The sequence below is a fragment of the Ogataea parapolymorpha genome, chromosome IV (assembly GCF_000187245.1).
Source record: "Ogataea parapolymorpha DL-1 chromosome IV, whole genome shotgun sequence".
In the NCBI taxonomy this organism is placed as follows: domain Eukaryota; kingdom Fungi; phylum Ascomycota; class Pichiomycetes; order Pichiales; family Pichiaceae; genus Ogataea; species Ogataea parapolymorpha.
In genome coordinates this window covers 933,542-952,739 of record NC_027863.1, presented here as the reverse complement: position 1 = coordinate 952,739, position 19,198 = coordinate 933,542, and the positions used below count along the sequence as shown (strand labels likewise).

General features: G+C 54.0%; 9 protein-coding genes across 9 annotated transcripts; 5 read left to right on the top strand and 4 right to left on the bottom strand.

Moving 5' to 3' along the window:
• Nucleotides 1-115: 115 nt before the first annotated feature.
• On the bottom strand, nt 116-5,782 carry HPODL_03554 (uncharacterized protein; the record flags this gene model as incomplete). The annotated part of the gene is made up of 1 exon (XM_014079875.1): nt 116-5,782. One exon carries the CDS (start codon nt 5,780-5,782, stop codon nt 116-118), a length of 5,667 nt encoding a protein of 1,888 aa, XP_013935350.1.
• A 107-nt stretch (nt 5,783-5,889) lies between these two features.
• Nucleotides 5,890-7,779, top strand: HPODL_03553 (Coronin, cortical actin cytoskeletal component; the record flags this gene model as incomplete). The annotated part of the gene is made up of 1 exon (XM_014079874.1): nt 5,890-7,779. One exon carries the CDS (start codon nt 5,890-5,892, stop codon nt 7,777-7,779), a length of 1,890 nt encoding a protein of 629 aa, XP_013935349.1.
• A 183-nt stretch (nt 7,780-7,962) lies between these two features.
• HPODL_03552 (Sorbose reductase SOU1) lies at nt 7,963-8,835 on the top strand (the record flags this gene model as incomplete). The annotated part of the gene is made up of 1 exon (XM_014079873.1): nt 7,963-8,835. One exon carries the CDS (start codon nt 7,963-7,965, stop codon nt 8,833-8,835), a length of 873 nt encoding a protein of 290 aa, XP_013935348.1.
• A 70-nt stretch (nt 8,836-8,905) lies between these two features.
• Nucleotides 8,906-11,089, top strand: HPODL_03551 (Triacylglycerol lipase involved in triacylglycerol mobilization and degradation; the record flags this gene model as incomplete). Its single annotated transcript, XM_014079872.1, has 1 exon — nt 8,906-11,089. One exon carries the CDS (start codon nt 8,906-8,908, stop codon nt 11,087-11,089), a length of 2,184 nt encoding a protein of 727 aa, XP_013935347.1.
• A 118-nt stretch (nt 11,090-11,207) lies between these two features.
• Nucleotides 11,208-12,134, top strand: HPODL_03550 (uncharacterized protein; the record flags this gene model as incomplete). The annotated part of the gene is made up of 1 exon (XM_014079871.1): nt 11,208-12,134. The coding sequence occupies one exon, from the start codon at nt 11,208-11,210 to the stop codon at nt 12,132-12,134; it is 927 nt and encodes a 308-aa protein (XP_013935346.1).
• Nucleotides 12,135-12,167: 33 nt separating this feature from the next.
• Nucleotides 12,168-13,796, bottom strand: HPODL_03549 (Paxillin-like protein 1; the record flags this gene model as incomplete). The annotated part of the gene is made up of 1 exon (XM_014079870.1): nt 12,168-13,796. The coding sequence occupies one exon, from the start codon at nt 13,794-13,796 to the stop codon at nt 12,168-12,170; it is 1,629 nt and encodes a 542-aa protein (XP_013935345.1).
• A 60-nt stretch (nt 13,797-13,856) lies between these two features.
• Nucleotides 13,857-14,681, bottom strand: HPODL_03548 (Golgi apparatus membrane protein TVP38; the record flags this gene model as incomplete). The annotated part of the gene is made up of 1 exon (XM_014079869.1): nt 13,857-14,681. One exon carries the CDS (start codon nt 14,679-14,681, stop codon nt 13,857-13,859), a length of 825 nt encoding a protein of 274 aa, XP_013935344.1.
• Nucleotides 14,682-14,776: 95 nt separating this feature from the next.
• HPODL_03547 (Alpha-1,2-mannosyltransferase) lies at nt 14,777-16,720 on the top strand (the record flags this gene model as incomplete). The annotated part of the gene is made up of 1 exon (XM_014079868.1): nt 14,777-16,720. One exon carries the CDS (start codon nt 14,777-14,779, stop codon nt 16,718-16,720), a length of 1,944 nt encoding a protein of 647 aa, XP_013935343.1.
• A 41-nt stretch (nt 16,721-16,761) lies between these two features.
• On the bottom strand, nt 16,762-18,681 carry HPODL_03546 (SWI5-dependent HO expression protein 4; the record flags this gene model as incomplete). The annotated part of the gene is made up of 1 exon (XM_014079867.1): nt 16,762-18,681. The coding sequence occupies one exon, from the start codon at nt 18,679-18,681 to the stop codon at nt 16,762-16,764; it is 1,920 nt and encodes a 639-aa protein (XP_013935342.1).
• Between the last annotated feature and the right edge of the window lie 517 nt (nt 18,682-19,198).

Sequence of the window (19,198 nt, the reverse complement as noted above, 5' to 3'; positions counted from 1 at the left end):
GAAGAATAAATGTAGTACATCCGTGCACCAAATGCCCCCCAGCGTGGGAGCACACCTGCGCCACTTGTCATGTATGTGTATGTATTATTACGCGTCTTCGACGCTATATATGCAGCTAATTACGTTTAGGCCGGGGAAACTTTGGTTTCGGCTTGCTGATCTTGATCAGCTGTTCCCCGGACGGGCCCACAGGGGCTGCACTTTGGCGCGCAACGGCGGGGATTTTGGGCAGACTGGCGGGCGGCGGCGGCGGTGCCGGTTTCGGTGGATTTGGTGTTGGCGTCTTTTTCGGCTGGGCCCGATCCTTATTTGCGTTACTCAAAGACGAGTAGCTCATGACGCCCAGTTTCTGTTTTTTTGGCTCGGCGCGCGTGTCGGCTTTATGTTTCTTGCGTTTCGGCTCGTAGTTGTCGCCCAAACCGCCCTTCTTCCTTGTAAAGCCCGGATATGCTCTGGTCACAAGACCGCGCTCGTACAGGTCGTCAATAAGGTCGCGCCATGTTTTATTGGACATGAGGGTTTCTCGGCTTCCAAGAACCCACAACGAGGAGCGCGCTCTGGTCAAGGCGACGTTCATGCGGCGCACGTCTCCCAAAAACCCAACGCCCGAGTTCTGCTCCCCGGCACGCACACACGAAAACAGCACAATGTCCTTTTCCTGGCCCTGGAACCCGTCCACGGTGTTGAAATCGATTTCCTTGGTGATCGGGAACCCGAACTTCTGCACAAACACCTCGCGGATGCATCTGATCTGCTCCTTGTACGGCGAAATGATGCCGATTTTTCCCGGCCACTGTTCGTCAGGGAACAGCGCAAACAGGTCCGACACGATCTCGAGCGCGATCTTAGCCTCGGCGTAGTTGTACAGCGACTTGGTCTGCTCATTCTGTTGGTGGCTGCCCTCGATGTTGAAGAACCGGTAAGGCCCGTACTCCTGGATTGCGTGCCACGGCCGTGCGGTTTTTTCTGCCATGCCGGAGCCGTCCAGCAGCTTGGAGTCGTAGAATTCTTTGGATGGGAATTTGGAAATTTCCGGGTGCATACGGTATTGTACGTTCAGCAGGTACACCGCATTGTCGTGGTTATTCTGCATACGCACAAAAAGACTCTGCTCGTAGTTGAAGCTGGCTGCTTTCTGTGACAGCACGGTCGGCGGCAGCTGGTTGGGGTCGCCGACCATGATGCAGCGCTTGGCGCCGTACCGCAGGGGGATTATGGCACTGAGCTCGATGCACTGCGCGGCCTCGTCGATGACGACAGTGTCGAAGGTGAACGACATGCCGGCGAGCACGTCGTGGGCAGAGCCCGAGAGCGTGGAGCACACAACCTCGGCGGAGCTGAGAATGCGGAACTGCGCGTTGCGGCGCTCGATCTCTCTGTTTCTGTGCTTGACGGAGTTCTGCTCGCGCAGCTCGTCGAGCCGGCGACCGAGCTCTTTCCGCTTCTGCACCACCTCCTGCAGCCGCAGCTCGAGCCGCGCCACCTCGTCCGCCGACACGTTGCCCGCTGCAAGTTTCTGTCTCAGCTCGTCGCGCTCGTGCACGCACTTGCGGTGTTCCTCGCGGATCTTGGTGTCGTCGGCGGCAGTATCGACGGCGCTCAGTTGCGCGTCCACAAGCTCCTCCAGTGTTGTCTCCTTCACCTGCGCGTTCACTGCGTCCGAACGGCCCAGCCTCACCACCTTAGGCCGGTAGTTATCTCCACGCGCGCTTTTGATGCCGCCCATCAGCCGCAGCACGAGCTCATCCACGGCCGCGTTCGACGGCGCGCAGATCAGGATCCGTCGCTTCGAAGACACCTTCTGCTCGCCCGGCACCGCGATCGCGTTCGGGTTGCCCGAAGTGAGCGCACACCCAATAATCCCCAAAATCGTCTTGGTCTTACCCGTGCCCGGTGGACCCTGGATCAACGAAAATCCGTCCTTGTGCACGGTTCCCGCGATTGCCCGCGCCTGAGAGTCATTCACCGCATACGTCTGCTTCATCCGGCCCACCACCACAGGATCGATCTTGCCCGGCACGCTCGGCGTTGCCGTCACTATCTCCCGTCCAAGATCGTAGTACTTCAGCCCTTGCAACGAAGAGAATTCCCGCTCAATCGTCGTCATCTGCACAACTTTCATGCACACCAGCTCCATGCCAGGACTCAAGTATGGATTCATGTTTGTTTTCGTGGCCACGCGGACCGTCAGGTCGGAAAACCCGTTGCTGTTGTTCTTGATGTCTTTCACACGGCCCAAACACGCGTGGCGACACCCGGCCAGATGCTTTCGCGTCAGTTTCGAGTCGCTATCCAGATTCTCCACGTACATGAGCACCACCAGGTCGCTGTCACCGACACAGCGCTGCTCCGTCACCACTTCGCGCCGCGTCGACGCAAAAACATCGTAAAAAGTGTCGGTGGCCGCACGCGAGCCCACTGTCACCCGGAACGGCGTCTCCTGTGCCGTCTCCTTGGCCCGCTGGATCGACTGCCAGCACTCCAGCAGCAACAGCGGCCGGAACGTCTGCTGGTACTCGTCTGCGCTCGCAAACCGGTTTTTAACGCTGGTATACTTGCTCTGGTCGTCATCGGGGTAATCACCATCGCGGAAGTACGACCACGTAAGAATCTCCTTGTATAGCGGGTTCATGTCCACGTTCAGTCGCAGCCGCATCAGCTCCTCTGCTTTCTTCTTCAGGTCGACACCTCGAGCCGCACCGCCGCTCGGCCGCACCGCCAGGTTTTTGGCGCGTGGCTGCAGAGATTGCAGCGCGGCTTTAGTTTTCTTCATCTTGGCCACTACCTGCTCCCTTGTGAAAAGACCGTTTTCGTCCTCGGACTCGGACTCGGACGTGGATGACTCGGCATCAGACGTTTTGGAGCGTCTGTTAAAGCCGGCCGGGCGTGGCGGCGCCGGCTCCTGGCGCAGGGGCTCCTGGCGCCGCTTCTCGGCCAGCTGCAGCCTTGCCTGCTCGAGCATGGACAGGCGTTTGGGGGCGGGTGGTTCTTCAGGGGCCGGTTTGGTGAGGAAGTTGGCAAGGGTCGACTGTTTTGGTGCCCGGACAGTGGCGCTGGAAACGCTAGGTGACTGTTCTTCCGGCGTTGACCGCTCGCTTCGTTCGCGGGATTCGCGAGGCTCGCTACGCGCTTCCGCTTCGGCCAACACCTCCTCGACTAGCGTATTGTTGAACCGCCGCACGCGCACGAGAATCTCGCCGCGCTGCTCCTCCGACAGCTTATTATTGAACTTGCGCGCTTTCGCGCACAGCTTTGCCAGGATCGCCAGCGACGTGTGCGTGAACTCCAGCCCCATCTCCGCCACCAGGTCTAGCGTGTCCAGCGTCAGCCGCACGCACAGAAACAGCAGCGCGCTGTCGCTCAGCCGCAGCCAGTACACAGTGCGCTCGAACGCCTGCAGCACGGGCTGAATCAGACTCTGCTGGATCTCGCGGCTCTGCTCGGCAGAGACACCCGCAAACTGCATCGACTCCACCAGCAACTTGTACCCGCCGAGCAGCGTCTGCGAGACCTCCAGCACGTCACGCGTGAAGTCCATCAGCGTCCTGGTGATTTTCTCGTTGTGCTGCGCATTTTGGACGTGAGCCTTGACCTTTTCGTACTCCTTGGACCAGTCAAACGTCTTGACGTAGATCATGGTGAGAAACCGCCAGCATTGCGCCCAGAACTGCGCGAGAATGGCGCGCGTGGCGTTGCTCAGCCGCGCCGTGTCAATCAGCACACCGTCGATCGGATCCAGCAGACACTGCACGAGGTCCATGAGCACACGCACACCGCGCCTGCTGGCGTTAAACTGCTCCAGCCGCGTCAGACTCACAAATGCGTCCTTGGCAGCCTCAACGGTGACGGCTGTGTCCATACGCAGCAGCTCGCGCACCGCCTCGAGCCGGCCGTCCACGTCGAACGCCTCGTACAGCAGCCCGACAGCGCTCTCGTACAGTTTTTCCTCGCACGAGCACAGACACTTCCAGACGCCGATCGACGCGGCGAGGTCGGTCAGGATCTGCCGCAGAGTCTGGCCGCTGAAGAAATCCGCCATGCGGCTGAATATCGCCTCGACGCTGCTCGCAAACATCGCCACGCTCTTGTTCTGCTTGCTGCACGCCGCCACCAGCTCCCGCAGCTTCTCGTCGGAAAAGTCACGTGCATCGCGGAACGTGATCTTGAGCAACGTGATGTCGAGCGAGAACACATAGCTGGCCTCGCTTAAGCTGCACAGCACTTGTTGCGCAAACGTTCTATCGTCTGCGGCCAGTTTGCGCGACAGCAAGATCCATAAGTCCATGTTCACCGCCGAGACCGTGCTGGCGTCGTATTTGGCCAAAAAATGGCTCGCCTGCGCCAGCGACGCCACGTCGTACACGAGCGACGCCGCCACCACGCCCAGCGCCTTGATCTTTACCTGCGGGTCCGCCATTGCGTCGAACAGCGTGATGGCTTTGCGGTCGATCAGCGCGCGCGCATCCGACTTGCTGTACAGCTCGACCGTCAGCTTGGCGTCGAACAGCGGGTTCTGCAGCCGGATCTCGTCGGTGATTAAATCTGCCCCCACGCAAACCAGCAGCGCGCCGCAGTGCGGCCGCCCCAACTTGTCCAAGAAATATTTGTACACGATGCACGCCGTCTGTGTCTTTTGCGACGGCGTAACAGACCGGTACAGCGGGTAGATCCAGTTGACAAGGTCTTCTAGACAAGGCGTGCGCGCGCCCGGCGCCGCATTTGCAAGCCGCAGCGTGTCTAGGTGTTTGCTATAATGCGGGCTATTGAACGAAACGTCAAAAAAGTTGAGGTAGCTATGCGGCTGCACGTGCTCCCAAAACTCGGCTCCCAGCTTCGTGAGCAGCACGGAAAACGCACGCAGCAGCAGCGGCAGCGGCTCGTCCAGGTACGACATGATTTCGTTGACAAAGATGCGCACGAGGGGCACCACTTTAAACGGTGCTGTTTTTTCAAAGTTGCGAGCCGCTGCGGGCCAGTTCAGCCGCAGTACGCACTCGCCGTTCCCAAGCTGCAGCAGGGGCACGATGTTGGCCCAGAAAAGCGCACAGGCGTCCGCACTGAAGAGCGCCGGGTTTTGGATGTTGAAGAAATGGCGCTCGTACTCCTCCATAAACGACGCCGTGAAGCTGGCGGGCCGCAGCTGCGCGGGCAAGCACGAGAGCGCCCACGCGCGCTCTGTGTCGGAGCCTTCGAACAGAAAATAGAGCAGCCCGGCGAAGAGGTCGATTTTCGGCCGGATCGGCTGTCTCTGGGTCACCACGGCCAGCATGTGCGAGCACAGCGTGCGCAGCTGGTCGTTGGCACGCAGAAGCTGCGGACACACCAGACACTCAGTCAGGGTATTGTGCACATCGGGGCTGTGCAGCAGGTCTTCGTCGCGGTCAAATTTGAGCGTGCCGAGCTTGTCGACCAGCGATTGGGCCTCCCAGTCGAACACCCGCTGGATCACTATGGCGATTTTGTCGTAGGGCAGATTGCGCTTGAGCAGAAGGTCATTTCGCGCAGCGGCACGTGCCTCGTGGAAGCCGAGGATGCATTTCGGGCAGTGGTCGAGCGACTTGCGCGCCGCCGTCTTGAGCGTGCGCAGAATGTCCGAGTCCTCGAACGCTATGCAGATGACGAGCAAGTAGCATGCAATGCGCGCCGTGGTGGTGTCGCAGAAGTAGTGCTCGGTGTCCAGCGACGCAAAATACTGGTAGCACTCGTTGAAGACGTGCTGCTGGACGGCGTCGTCGCTGGGACTGTTGTGCGAGCTCTCGATGAGGTCTATGAGGTGCGACATGCAAAAAGGATTTTTTTTTTTGATTTTATTTGATTTATTTTTCTTGCGACGCGACGATACTGTAATTTTCAAAAATATACATTATGAGGTGAGTTGTCACGCTACCAATGCTAACCCTTAGTGGCCGGTTTGTGAGAGCGTCCAAGTACAGACACGTGTACGGCCAGCCGTTCAAGAAGGAGATGTGCTATGAGAACCTCAAGGTCACGATCTCCGCGTTCGACAGCAACATTGTCAAGTGCAATGGCCGGTACCTGAGTGTCAACGCCAACGGCATCGGCGCGTTTTTGGTGATCCCCGTCGACGAGGTCGGCAAAGCTCCCGACAAGGTGCCGATGTTCCGCGGCCACACGGGCGGCCTCGTGCTCGACACCGACTTCGACCCGTTCCACGAGAACAGGCTGGCCTCTGCAGGCGAGGACGGCAAGATCCTGCTGTGGGAGATCCCGCCAGACTACACCTTCACCCACGTTGACCCGGACAACATCCAGGACGTTGCGCCGGTGGCTTCTTTGACGGGCCATTCGCGCAAAGTCGGCCATGTTGTCTACCATCCGGTCGCCGAAAACGTTTTGGCGTCGTCCTCCTTCGACTACAGCGTCAAGCTGTGGAATTTGGACACCAAACAGTGTGAGCGCACGTTGCAGCACAAGGACCTCGTGACCAGCTTCTGTTTCAACTACGACGGGTCCAAGATTGTCACCGCGTCTCGCGACAAGAAGATCCGCGTCTGGGATGTGCACACGGGCAAGGTGCTGTCGGAGGGCCCAGGCCACACGGGCGCCAAGGCGCCACGTGTGTGCTGGCTTGGTAAGCACGACAGATTTGTCACCACCGGCTTCGACAGGTTCTCCGAGAGACAGCTGGGTGTTTGGAAGGCCGATAAGGTCGAGGACGGGCCTGTGGGCGGGTTCTACTCTGTGGACGCGTCGTCGGGCGTGCTAATGCCGTTTTTCGACGACTCCACAAATATCTTGTTTGTAGCCGGCAAGGGAGACGGCAACGTGAGATACTACGAGTTCGACAAGGACGAGCTGTATCTGATTTCGGAGTTCCCATCCACGTCGCCGCAGCGTGGCTACGCCATTGGGCCTAAGCGGTTTGTCAATGTGAGAGAGAACGAAATTGTGCGCGCGTACAAGCTGCACAACGACAACATTGTCGAGCCGATCTCATTTATTGTTCCAAGACGCTCGGAGATGTTCCAGGACGACATCTATCCAGACGCGCCGGCGGGCGTTCCTGCGCTGACGGCGGAGGAGTTCTTTGGGGGCAAGACGAGCGGGCCGGTTTTGGTGTCGATGAGGGACCTGTACGAGGGCTCTGAGGAACCTGCAACCTGCGTGGGGGAGACGCAGAAGGTGGAGACACAGAAGGGGGAGACACAGAAGGTGGAGGAGCCAAAGCAGGAGCAGGACAAGGAGCAGGACAAGGAGAAGGAGACACCAGAGCCTCTGCGGCCATTGCCTGCTGCCGAGCCTGACCTCAAGAACAAGGAGGAGGTGACGACGCTGCTCAACAAGGTCAACGAGATGTCCGACGACGACACACAGGAGGTCGACGCGGACGACGAGGAGTGGCAGGAGGTGACGGAGAGGGAGGTGAAAGAGAAGGAGGAGAAAGAGAAGGAGGAGAAAACACTGAAGGAGGAGGTTGAGGCAAAGGAGCCTGAGGAAAAAACTCAGGAAGCAGTCGAGGAGCCTAAGCAAGCGGTTGAGGAAGCAATTAAGGATGTCAAGAAAATCTCCAGTGAGGTTGTGTCTGATAAGGAAACCGCAGCTCCAAAGACAGTTCCTGAAACCGCCTCCTCCAGTTCGATTTCCTCCTCCACCGTTCGAGCTGCGGGAGGCCTCAAATCCTCCATGGATAAACTACACGCTCTTGTGACTCAATTGGAGTCTGCTGTGGATCAGCTTCAGGCCGTCAACACAGCCAAGGACGAGAGACTGGCCGCCTTAGAGGCCAAGATCGACCAATTACTAGCAAAGACGGACTGATAGACACACTAGTTCGGAATTCCATTTTGTACTTTTCCTGCCCGTTACCAAAATAAAAAAAAAACGTAGATAACCCCTGGCAGTGCTCACATTGCTTTTGCACTCGGAATTCCTTTGGGGGGATACCCAGATTTGTATAAATACCCACGATCCGCCGTCCAGCATGCTCCCACGCTTTGCAACATGACCCAAGACGAGATCGTCACCTCTCTGATCCACGCCAACGACCCTACACCGCTGCCTAAACCGCCTCCAGCCCATATCATGGAAAGGAGCATCATGGACCTTTTCTCGCTCAGGGGCAAGGTCTGTGTGGTGACCGGTGCTGCTAGAGAGAACGGAATTGGCTTTGCGGCCGCCCAGGCGTACTGCGAGGCTGGCTGCGAGGTTCTGTGCATCTGGGACTACTCCGATGCCACCGAGACGTGCGAGAAGCTCGCGCTCAAGTACGGAACCAAAACAAAGGCCTACAGAGTGAACGTTGCGTCATCGAAAAACGTTGCCGAGACCACCAACGCCGTGGTGGAAGAGTTCGGCAGAATCGACGTGTTTGTCGCCAACGCCGGCGTTGTCTGGGAGACCGGCTCGATCCTGGAGGACATCAACGACGACGACAAGAGCTGGCACCGTGTGGTCGACGTCGATCTGAATGGAGTGTACTACTGCGCCAAGAACGTCGGCAAGGTGTTCAAGAAGCAGAGATCCGGCTCGCTCGTCATCACCGCCTCGATGTCGGGCATGATCGTCAACGTGCCTAACTACCAGATGCCATACAACGCTGCCAAGGCCGGCTGTATCCACATGGCCAAGTCGCTCGGTGTCGAGTTTTCCGCCTTCAACGCCAGAGTCAACTGCGTGTGTCCAGGCTACATGGACACCGGACTGTCCGACTTCCTCGACAAGAAGATTCTCAACGTGTGGTATCAGATGAGTCCTATGGGCAGACAGGGTGTTGCGAAGGAGCTGGCCGGTGCATACCTTTATCTGGCATCCGATGCGTCCAGCTTCACGACCGGCTCTGCGATGGTGTGCGATGGCGGATTTACTTGTCCATGAATAATATCAGGTCTTTTATAGAATAAATAGCTGGCGGTGCTACCAAAATAATTCAAATTAATTTTAGACAATGGATGTGAAGGAGATGGCCTTCGACCAGACAGCCAACCCGTTTGAGCGAATCACGGAGCGGCTGATCACGAAGCGCGTCGCCGACCTGGAGGAGCAGAACAGGGCGTCCGCGTCGCTGTGGGGGCTGGTTCTGAACAAAGTTGCCAAGGTCCTCCGTGATGTCCCCCTCATCAAACACTGTATTGGCCCGCCCGATGAGGCCACCGCGCAGATTAACCGGCTGACCGCACAACAGCGCGCCGCCACAAGCTATGCAGAGTGGTACGAGACCAGCGTCAAGCTCGACGCGCTGATGGAAAAGGACGTCTGGAAAAAACAAGAGGAGAGCGATCTGTACGACTGGCAGCTGGTCAAGATGCGGCTGCTAGAGCTGCGCGACGCCCGTCTCAACGGCGACTACTCCAGAATGCTCTACCTAATCCGCACAACTTGGACCAGAAACATGGCCAACATGGACAACATCAATCTATACCGCCACTCGTTTGTGGGCACCAAAAAGCTGATCGAGGAGTACATCTTGGAGTGCCAGCAGTGTTTGGCGGCACTTACCCGGCAGGACTGTCCGTTGGATGACACGTACGTGCTGGCGATGCTGATGCAGACGCGCAAGAACTACGGCCGCGTGGCCATCACGATGAGCGGCGGCAGCTGTTTCGGGATGCTGGGCATGGGTGTTTTCTCAACGCTGCTGGAGCTTGACCTGCTGCCCAAGATTGTGTCGGGCTCGAGCTCAGGCTCGATTCTGAGCTCCATCATCTGCTCCAAGACCACGCCCGAGATCCTGAGCCTGCTGGAGTCGATCACGTCCAGCAAGTTCGAGGTGTTCGGCAAGGACGACAACCCAGAAACGTTTCTCACGTGTCTGGCCCGGCTGCTTAAGTACGGCACCTGGTTCGACAACTCGCATCTGCGCGCCACCATGCGAGAGATCCTCGGCGACCTCACTTTCCGCGGAGCGTACAACAGAACAGGCCGCATTCTCAACATCACCGTGTCGCCCGTGTCCGTGCACGAACAGCCCACGCTGCTCAACTATCTTACCGCGCCCAACGTGCTTATCTGGTCTGCTGTCTGTGCCAGCTGCTCGCTGCCCGGGATCTTCCCGTCTTCGGCCATCTACGAGAAAAGCGTGAAAACTGGAGAAATCCACGAATGGTCAGATACCATGGTCAAATTTCTCGACGGCTCGGTCCACTCAGACCTGCCAATTAGAAGGCTGTCCGAGATGTTCAACGTCAACCACGTGATCGCGTGCCAGGTCAACCCGCACGTCGTGCCGTTCCTCAAGATGTCTGTGCAGTGTGTTGGCGGCGAGATCGAAAACGAGTACAGTGCAAAATTGAAACAGATCCTCAATAACACGTGCGAGCTGCTCACTGCAGAGGCCATTCACTACTTTGAGCTTGCGGCAGAGCTTGGCGTTGCCACCAATTTCTCCACGAAAATGCGCCAGATCCTGTCGCAGCCGTACTCGGGTGACATCACCATCCTGCCCGAGATCCGCTTCAACGAGATGAACAAGCTGCTGGTCAACCCGACCCCGGAGTTTTTGCTCGACGCTCTCGTGCGAGGTGCCCGCGCCACATGGCCCAAGATCTCCATCATCAAGAACCATTGCTCGCTCGAGTTTGCGCTCGACAAGGCCATCTCCAAGCTGCGCTCCAAACTTATTTCCACGCCCAGCAGACAGCTCACGTACCTGCCCGTCTCGCTCATCAACAACCTCGAAAACCCTGTCCAGGGCACAGAACAGAACAAACCGCGCAAACGTCGTGTCCACCAGCGCCGCAGATCCGAGTCTTTGGCCGTCGGCAGCCTCAGAGAACAGAGAATGCGCTCCAACACGATCTTCCCGTCGCGCAGACCAACTGCCACGTCTACGCCGCTAAAACGCCAAATCCGCCGCCATCCAAGCATCCCGCTGCTGAACATCCCTAAAACCGCGTCAGAAACGCAAAGGTCGCTGCCGACATCGCCGTATGCCGTGAAATCCAAGGGTGCCGCCGTCCACCGCTCAAGCAGCTGGCTGTCGACGTCCTCGTGCGGGACTCCCAAGACAGGCATTTTCAACGACACCAGCGCGTCGCCGCCCAACTCGACGCAATCGGTGATGGATTCGCGCTCGGCAGACGGCTCGATCGGCCAGGACGACGTCAAGAACACGCTCGACTACCCGGTTTAGTTGTTTGCGTCGATCGACGCGTCGCTTCTCGGGCTCGCCCAAAATTCCCCTGTCCCGGAACCCGGCCAAAAGGATAGGGTTTAGTATAAGTACCAAAAAGATGGTTTAATTTCTCGGAATGACATTTCTTGTGAGTCTGAAGCCGGCGTTCTTCAATACGTGGGGGGTAGGCCCTACTACAGCACAATGCCAGTCGAGAAGGGCTACTCTGGTCAACAAGCTGCTCCAGCTCTACAAAAACCAGGCTGTGTCGCTGTGTTTGCATAATCCAATCACCAGAGACAGCATCAAGGGATACTATCACGATCTCGGAAAGCAGTATGAAGAGAGCCACAAGCGGCTGGAGAGCGCGTCCCAGATGGTGGAGTTCAGGTTTGTGAGCTATCTGAAGGACGAGCTCTATGCGCGCTCGGAAGAGCTGGCCCAGATAGCAACCAAGCCCACTAAATCCGACCTTGCGTGGCTGGCAACACACTATACGCCGGAGACGCACTCTTTTTTGGAAAAATATCACTCCGACCGGATCCAAACCACCTTTGAGATTAGCAATTATCTGCATAACGACTCCCTGGTGCAGACATACGGTGCGCGCCAAATTGTTAGAAACGCTATCAAATACACCCAGGACGTCCTACTCCTAAATGACTACCCTGTTCCGCAGATTCTGCTGGAGTCTGGCTCCGACGACGCCAAGATCCGGTGTGTTGCTCCGCAAATCCAACACGTGCTCTTCGAACTGCTTAAAAACTCCACCATTCCCGCGCTCCGAACAAACACTCCGATCAGACTCAACATCCTGAACGATCCAGAGACCACCACGATAAAGATCACAGACTCTGGCGGCGGCATGCCGCCCGATATCGCCCACAAAATATGGCAGTTCCATTTCACCACGGCCACCGAACAGAATAAAGACGAGGTGAACGGGTTCGGCATGGGCATCCCGCTGTGCTCGCTGCTCACGAAGTTCAACAATGGCAGTCTAGAGATCGAAAATCGACTCGGCACAGGGATCGATGTGTTGCTCAAACTTCCTACAAAATGATACCAGCTCTATAATGCATTCATGTTACCAATTTTATAAGTACAACAACCGGGTGTGTCTTCTTGCTGTGCGTTCGTCCAAGCCGCCGGACTCTCCTAATAATTTGGCTCCGTCGTTCTCGCACAGGATCTTGTCCTGGAAAACAAAGTAATCAGTCCTGATTGTCACTCCACACTCGGAACAGCTTAAACAGTGTACATGGAACAACTCGCCATGTTCATTCGACAGACACTCGCCTTCGATTCCCTGTCCACAGAAAGTGCACAGCGAGCCGTTTTTCTCATGGAAGTGTAGTTCGCAGTACGGGAAATCCTGGTGCACGTAGCAGGACTCGCCTTTCGAGAACGGCTTCGAACACGTGGTGCACGAAAAACATTTTCTGTGCCACTGGCCAGACAGCTGCTGGTCCTTGGACCAGATCGACTTCTGGCCCGTTGCAATTGGCAGCCCGCATTTCCTGCACGGTCCTTCTCCCGGGTTAAATTTGACGACAGAAGGAGCTTTTTTCGGAGACTTGACCGAGTTCTGGCTTCCGGTCTCCAGCCTGGACATTCTATTGGTCACCTGTGCCACGCTATCGTCGTACTCTGTGTCCTCCTGGATCGTCGACATGTCGTTCTGGCGGTCGTCCTCCTGTGTGTTGTATATCTTAAACTCCGGGCTCTGCATATTATTCAGCCTCTGGATGTCTTGTGCATTGTATATGGACGATGTCATGCTGTCTGTCGGTCTTGGGTTCAGCTGCGGGATCTGCAGATCGACCTTTAGAGTTGGCGACAGCTCCTTGCGCATCGAAAGCAGCTGTTCCACCGAGTCGTCATTCTCAGCCTCGAACTTGGCGTCGAACGCGTCGATCGACGAATTGGCGTCCTCGAACTCCTCCTCCGTCGTGTTCATCGTGGACTTCGACAGAGGTGTATCGTTAGGCTGCAACGTCGAGGGCCCCAGAGGAGGAGTTGCCAAAACGTCTGGTGGCGGCTGAGGTGGCGGATTGGATGTAGGCGCCGGAGACGTGCTATGGATTGGCGAGCTTGCAGAGGACGTGATAATTTGAGGAACCATGGGCTTTGGTCCGAAATTGAGAGAGTTTCCAGACTTCTCGGACGCCTGAGACATACCCGATAGGCCTCTGGAGCGTCTGGAGGGACTGCCACTGTGTGCACTGGCACGATCTGCGGCAGAAGGCAGCTTGGATGCGTGCCCCAATGACCCTGTGCTGGTGTCCACAGATGCGTCTCCCAGCTGGAATTTGGCCAGCGGGTCTCTGCGTGTGTTTGGGAATGACGCTCCGGCAGAGGCAGTTCTCTGTTTGATCTGGTCGAGCCCGGCGTCAAGAGGCAGCGAGGTTGTGCTCTTGTCTCCGTCCTTCGTCATCATTTTGTGCTGGATCTGGGGATCAGAGTCGTGGTGGCGCTGTGTAGCGAGCGTTCCTGGCGCCGTGAAGTTTCTGTGGCTGCTCAGATTGGGCGTCGAGCGGTTGCCTGAGGATCGGGGACGGTCTGGACGATACACCTCAAAACCCGCTCTCTCCATCACCGAGCGCACTCTCTTGGTGGTTGTTAGTGGCGGGAACGGAGAGTGGAACCGTATCTGGGGGCTTGGGGCCCTCATGAACTCCGGCAGAGTCTTCAGTTCTGGCGGTTGAAGATCTTTGTAGCTCATGAAATGAAAGATTTACCTTTCAGAAAAAAAAAACACTTTCATATTAACGTGTTCGCGACACTAAGCATCCTCCAAGCCCAGATTGGAAAGTTCATCAATTTCATGTGACTCTAATTTTCGTGAAACACGATTATAAATCACGTAAATCACGGCCACAAACGATAATGGGGCGATCACCATGCCGAGGAAATCCACTGTCTGCATTCCTGGGCTTCGTCCGTCTTGCATCATCTTTCGTAGTTGGTAGCCGCTAAATATGGGAACAAATAATTTCGGACTGGTTGCAGCCGTGGCTCCCACGTAAATGCTGGGTTCCAGGGTCGGGATTGCCGCCAGAGCCCCGTTCGAGAGCGAGTAGGGAAGTGGACACAGCCGGACCAGACACATCAGGCCGAAGTTCTGCCAATACGGGGCCTTCTCGTCGTTGAGAGCAGACACGAACACCTTGAGCTTCACGTTTCGGTGCATGCACCAAACGGCGTACGGTTGTAGCCAGCGACGGCAGAGCAGAAACGACAGCGTCGAGCCAAGTAGTGTTGCAGAGGCAATGATCGGCCAGCCAGCAAACCCATAGACCATGCCTGTCAGCAAGGACAGCGCTGAATAGCCAATAACGGGCGGGAAACTGACTGTCACGACCAACATGAACAGCAGCAACTTTCCGTGGAGCCCCCACGATGCCCAGCGGTCTGCCACCTCGACCATCTTGTGCACAAGGCCAGAATAGTATCTGGACGCCAAGATATGGACAATAATGTATGCGACGGGAATGGCGAGAATGAGCAGTTTCTTCCACAAGACAAGCTGCGTAAACCAGTCTCTGGCATTTGCTAGGTAAGTCTGTGCCGTCTCCCACGCTCCAGTGAGGTCCTGTCGCAAATTCATCAGGGCTTATTCTTGGGACGAGAACTTTTAAGACTATCGACGCGTCTTGCTAGAGCTAAGTAATTTTCAGCCCCGGATCAAAAGGTAGCCGTGTAATGCTGCGTCCCAGACTTCAAAAATGGATATTTCTGGCCCTGGCGTGTGCAGTGCTATTCTACATCACGCTGTTTCTGTACGAGACACGCACCACGGGCTCCGAGGTGGACATAATGAATTTTTCTGGGTCTGCACTGAAGAATTACTGGACTTCCCAGCACATCAAGGAACAGTACTTCAAGAACGGTATGAAAGGCCCTCTCACCGCTCATGACATCAGAAAGATGATTCAGGACGAGAATGCGAAGTTCGCCGAGGACCGGGAGATTTTGCTGCGGAAAAATAAGGATCGCCATGCCTACAAAGCCATAAACGTCCGTGCTCCGATGAACAAGGTGTTCCAGAAGTTTGCCAAGATTCTTAAGCTGAACAGGATGCTCTTTCCTCATCCCGAGCGCACCATCACGCTCGATGGCAAGCCAGTCATTTGGGAAACCCAGTTCGAAGAGACTCCTTACAACGTTCTCTCAGAAAATCGGCTTCTCGAGTTCATGGAATTTGACCCCCAGTTCGTGGAAGACCTTACCCGCAAGCACCGCAACGTTCTATCGAGTCTTCCCAAACGCGCGGTGGATTTCTACCACGGAACAGGATACACCATGGTTGGCGGTGGAATGTATACCTGGTATGCGTATCTGTCGATTAGATCACTGAGGAAAACCGGCTCGACACTGCCGGTCGAGGTTGTCATTCCCCAGGACAGCCAATACGAGCCGAAACTGTGCGACGAGATTTTTCCAAACGAACTAAACGCAACTTGCGTGAGACTTTCGCAGGTCTTAGGAAACGACACTCTGAAGTCGCTGGGAGAATTAAAAGGGTACCAACTCAAGTCTTTTGCGATGTTGGCGAGCTCATTCGAGGACATGATGTACCTGGACTCGGACAATTTTGCCGTGTCAAACCCAGACCATTTATTTGAGTCGAATCTGTACAAGAAGTTCCGCTTGGTGACCTGGCCCGACTTCTGGAGAAGGACCAGCTCTCCGCTTCTGTACAAGATCCTGAACATCAAAATTGGTAATTTTCCAGTGCGGCGACTCAACGATTTCTTCACGCCAACAGAAAAGTACGTTACGAAGGAAGAGCTGATTGAAGTCGAGGACAAAATCAATTTCCATGATAGACTGGGTACGCTTCCCGAGTGGACCTCTGAAAGCGGCCAAATCCTCATCAACAAAAGGGAGCATTTCAACACGCTTTTGCTGTCATTGTATTACAATTTCGACGGCCCCGCTGGCTACCATCCGCTGCTGTCCCAGGGCGGAGCTGGAGAAGGCGACAAGGAGACGTTGGTTCTGGCAGCCCACGTTCTCAGAAAACCTCACTACCAGGTTTATCGCAAGCCTGATAAGCTTTACGGCACGTTTATCAAGCACGCAAAGTTTTTTGTGGATTCGACCATTGTTCAATTTGATCCTGTAGTCGACTACGAAACTCTCAAGAAAGCTGTGAAAAAGAACATACAGAACATGGACAATTTGCAGAGCTCGTATGTCTACAGCTATATGCATGCGTTCGGAAACTTCGCGTTTGAAGACTCCCCCGGAAAACCTTTGTTCTACCATATTCATAATCCGAAGATGAATCCTTTCGACTATGTCGAAAAAAATCTATTTACAGACCCAAATGATAAGGAGCTCCGCAATTTTGGGAAGAACTTCCCTCAGATCGGATACGACATTGAGCTCTGGATATGGGAGCTGGTGTTGGAAACGCTGTGCGAGCGGAAACTGGAGTTTGCTGAGTTTAGAGACAGAGACATGGCGCAGATTTGCAATAGCTCTCTTATAACGGGACGATTAGAGTATCTCAGAAAAACAGGCGCGGAATTGCTGGGCGGGTCTCAGGTACCACAAATTGATGTGACTGAAGACTCTGAATTAGATCAGTACATTTTTGACAAGATCAGCGAGACACAGAAATACAAGAATATAGAATAAATATTTAAGATCTGCTAAAATTAATTATGCGTATGACAAAATTATTGTTGCAACCTCTTGCAAGCATCAATTGCCATGTGTCTCACCTCCAAGTCACCGACGTTTCTAAATAGGTCTCCTAGTATGCCTTTCAAGTTATACTTTTGTGCGTAAGAAGCCACCACCTCATGGTCCGATAAGCCTGCCAGATTTTGGAGGATGTAGAATCCACGTAGAAGAATATCTGTGTCGTACTGGTTTTGAAGTATTCCAAATAGCCGATCCAGAAACATGTTTGACTTTTGAAGTACGGCAGCGACCAGCTCAAAATCGCTGGAGTTTGCCAGGATATTCAATACTGCCAATTGTGATGCGCGATCGTCAAGATCGACAAGCTGAACAAGTATCTTGAAGTTTCTGTAATTCTCATCCTTCTCTGAGGTCCAGTTGAAAAACTTTTCCATGCATAGCGGAGTCACAATGAGGTTTGCCAGAAGCTCCAAGATACATCGTCTGATTTGGACATTGGCAGAGAGCATGAGATTGCCAATCGCTGGCCATCCCAGTTTCATCGGAACAAGCTTCACGTCCATGTCATCAACAGAAGACAGGTTGATTAAAGCAACCAGCGCGGTAAATAAATCAGCATTATCAATCTCAAGCCGTGAAAGGGGGCTTGTAGTCTTGGTCCCATTGATTTCTATGTCGTATTGGATTACTGGCTCAAGCAAAAATGGAACGGGTGTCACAAGCTCCGAACGCATGAAAACAGCAGTTGGATTGCTGCTGGAAAGAATATTTGCCAGCGTATTAATGGCGATGAGACGCAGTTCTTGGTTTTCGATCGGTTTGCTAATCGAAATTCCATTTTTGTAGTCAATGTTTTGAGACGATTTAATGAGATATGTGACTACAGTGCCAATGCCACCTTGCTGTATAAGTTGGGGACGACAGTTCCGGTCTGTTGATATGTTGTAAAGCAACTCTACTGCTTTCTCTTGAACCCTGGAAGACACAGACTTCAGACTCGTGACTTTACCAATAGTTTCGGATTCCAGCAGATATTTGAAAAAGTCACCAAGCTGTTTCTCGTTGTCAGGCTCTCTGTTCATGTTTTTCAGCTGACTGAGCTGGTCTTTCTTGGCAACCCTTGTTAGGTTTGCAAGCACGCAAACCACTCCGTATGGCTCAGTATCCAGGTACTCTGTCAATTTCGCCATCAAAGAGTGATTATCCCTCAGAGATTTGCTATTCAGAGACAAATAGGCAAGGCCCTCAACTGCAGAAGGGTCATTGTGCTCAAGAGCTTCCGAAAGCACTTTTTCCAAGTTGTTCAAAAGCAAGTTAGGATGATCCTTAAACGTCTCTTTTTTTATGTTATTCCATATCTTGAGGATCACCAATGCCCCAAGAGCTCGCACATGGAGATCATCAGATTCCAAAGCGCGGATGGGAACTACCGAGTAATGGTCAGCAATGGGAATTCGACACAGTTCGTCCACGCACGCTGCTGAAAAGAGATTTAAAAGGCTAGAAAATCTAGACTTTGGAATTGTGTCATTTATGAGCTCTGTTGTCTCCGTAGTGATATAGGAAACTAGGGTCTGGTTCTGGATGAACAATTGGTGGCAGATTGCGGGCGCAATGGTAAACAATTGGGTCAGAACCTTGAATACCTGCAGTCGAGGTGAGAGTTCAATCAGATCTTCTAGAGAGTCAATAAGTTTCTCATTGTAATCCTTCCCACTTTTTGCTTGCAACGTTATCAAAATGGCAAGCACAACCGAGTTGAGGTTTTCATACTGAAGAAATCCCAATATTGCCGGAATTAGATTTAGGCCTTCAGATCCTGTTTGTGAGAGCTGCGAATACAATCTTTTGAGCAAACCATCAGCCTCCTTTACCAAATTCGGGTCACCAGAGTTTTTGTTGAGCTGTTCGAGGACGCGGTTCAACTCATTTTTAGTGACACTATTTTCCATACCGGCAAATTGTTTTTGATAATTTTCTCGGGAATTAAATTATTTCGGAAATTACATTACAACAATGTATGTAACTTTAAGTTATGGTGTATTTGTTCTATTATTTTAGAGTCCTATAACCGAGACTATTTTTCACTGCGGGTGTGGCTATCAAAGATCCACCAAATTGAGTTCACAAATTAAGTTCAATGTATCAAGCAAGCGGTTCTAGCTAAACATCAATCAGTTATGCTTTTCGCAATATTGATTCGCTGATCAACTTTGCGATTGGAACCGCATCCTTAATTTTCACGCCTTGAAGTGAGGCTGTGTATACTCTTGCAGCACTGTTAACTTCAGTGTCACTGAAATCCGAAAATTTTTCTTCTGTTGCAGCTGCAACGCCCCCAGGGTGGCGGCCAAGAGGCTGACAAATTCTAAATTTACTGGTCAACTGTCAGCCTTCACACATACGACAATCTCAACGTTCATAGGTGCAAAAACGACTAGAGCCGTACCAGCTCAGCATTATTGTTTC